The sequence below is a fragment of the Microtus ochrogaster genome, unplaced genomic scaffold (genome assembly GCF_000317375.1).
Source record: "Microtus ochrogaster isolate Prairie Vole_2 unplaced genomic scaffold, MicOch1.0 UNK65, whole genome shotgun sequence".
Lineage (NCBI taxonomy): Eukaryota > Metazoa > Chordata > Mammalia > Rodentia > Cricetidae > Microtus > Microtus ochrogaster.
In genome coordinates, this window is record NW_004949163.1 from 1,488,459 (window position 1) to 1,489,931 (window position 1,473).

Here is a 1,473-nt window from a genome sequence, read left to right on the forward strand (position 1 = left end):
TTTTTTTTTTTTTTTAAAGAATTGCATGCCAATGTCTGGCTGATCATATACATGTAAGTATCTTTAAGTATCCATAAGTGTGGTGGGGCACATCTGTCTTCTAAGCACTTGGGAGGCAAGGTCATTGTAAGTTTGAAGCCAGCCTCATCTACATAGTGAGTTGCAGCCTAGCCTGGACAGCATAGTGAGAACCTTTCTCATTCTCTTCCCCCCAAATGTAAAAATGCACATAGGCGCAAGCACGCCTGCAAGGTAATATTATGCATAAAACATGTAGGAGAGAAAACGAGGGCATTACAAGATCAAGGAAAGAAAATATTTATATTTTGGATGGTTTATAGAGGTTAATGGGGCTGCGCATGTAGCTTATTGATACAATGTTTCCTTAGCATGCACAAAGCCTTGGGTTCAAAAAAAGCACAAGAGCATGTCTTTTTTTTTTTTTCCCCAGGATGAGTGTTTGGTTGGATGAAGAATTTGTGCTTTGGTTTCCTTACACAGAAAATGTTAGGTCTGTCTACTTTAGAGGGTGCAAGCATTGCATGAGATAATTCAGATAAAGCATCTGCAGAAAGGGTCGACTTATAGTAAATTCTCAATAAACATAAATGGGGTGTCACTGTCTCGTCAATTAGATGGAGGTAAAGAGGATGGACCAACAGAGTGTTTTTAGGATAAAGTCAAGATATATCTCTGGTACTTTGAGGTCAGCTAGGAATGAACTGGACCCCCTATGAAAAGGTGGACAAAATCTAATGACGTCGACCGCCTTAGCAACAGGCCCCCAAAGAAGGTGAATTTCCGTAGCCAATAAGACACTGAGCTCTGGCAGAGGTAGCCAATAGATGACGGAAAGCGGAAGAGGGAGGACGCGCCAATTCTCCTGCCTGAGCCTCGGCCCAACAAAATGGCGTCGGCGGCGGCGTCGCTTTGTTTCCGCGGCTCCTGCGGCGGCGGCAGCGGCAACGGCCTTTGAGCTGTGGGGAAGATCCAGCAGTAGCTGCAGTGACTACTAAGCTTCCAGTACTTTGCGTTCGGGATCGGGTGCTGGGGAACGAGGATCGGTACCCAAGGGTAGCCGAAGCCAAGCAGGCGTCCGAGCCAAAAACATGACCGCTGAGCCCATGAGGTAAAACGCAAGCCCTTGTCACGGGCCCCGGCGTTCTGCTCCCGGGAGCCTTCCACTCGAGTGGGGTGTTTGCAAAGACGTGCGCTAGGTGCCCTAGGCCCGCGCGCGGCTTCGCGGTCAGCGGCATCGTGTTCCCTCTAGGTGAGCGGGGCTGGGGGAGTGTGGTGGGGAGCCCTAATTGGGGCTAGGGGTGTGTGTCGGGGGCGGCCTGCGTGGCGCCGTGACTTCTCCGCCTCCCGCCGGCGCCGAGTCGGGAGCCTCTGCTCGGCTCCTGCCTCAGTGGCTGCAGTGTGGTGGCCGGGGAGTCGCGGGCGCTGGGCGCTTGCGGTCATTCTTCCTAATCT

At 51.3% G+C, this 1,473-nt stretch overlaps 1 protein-coding gene across 8 annotated transcripts in view; it reads left to right on the plus strand.

Moving 5' to 3' along the window:
- The first annotated feature begins 878 nt into the window (after positions 1–878).
- The window catches only part of Atrx (ATRX, chromatin remodeler), a 162,786-nt gene continuing 162,191 nt past the window's right edge, over positions 879–1,473 (plus strand). For 5 of the 8 annotated variants that reach the window (XM_005369881.1, XM_026777416.1, XM_013354719.2 and 2 more), the window contains exon 1: positions 894–1,129. In XM_005369881.1, coding sequence (XP_005369938.1) covers positions 1,110–1,129 — 20 coding nt within the window. In that variant the 5' untranslated portion in view covers positions 894–1,109. Of the gene's footprint in view, positions 1,271–1,473 lie in introns of all 8 variants that reach the window. The other 3 variants (XM_013354721.2, XM_013354724.2, XM_026777417.1) reach the window with 3 other exon arrangements.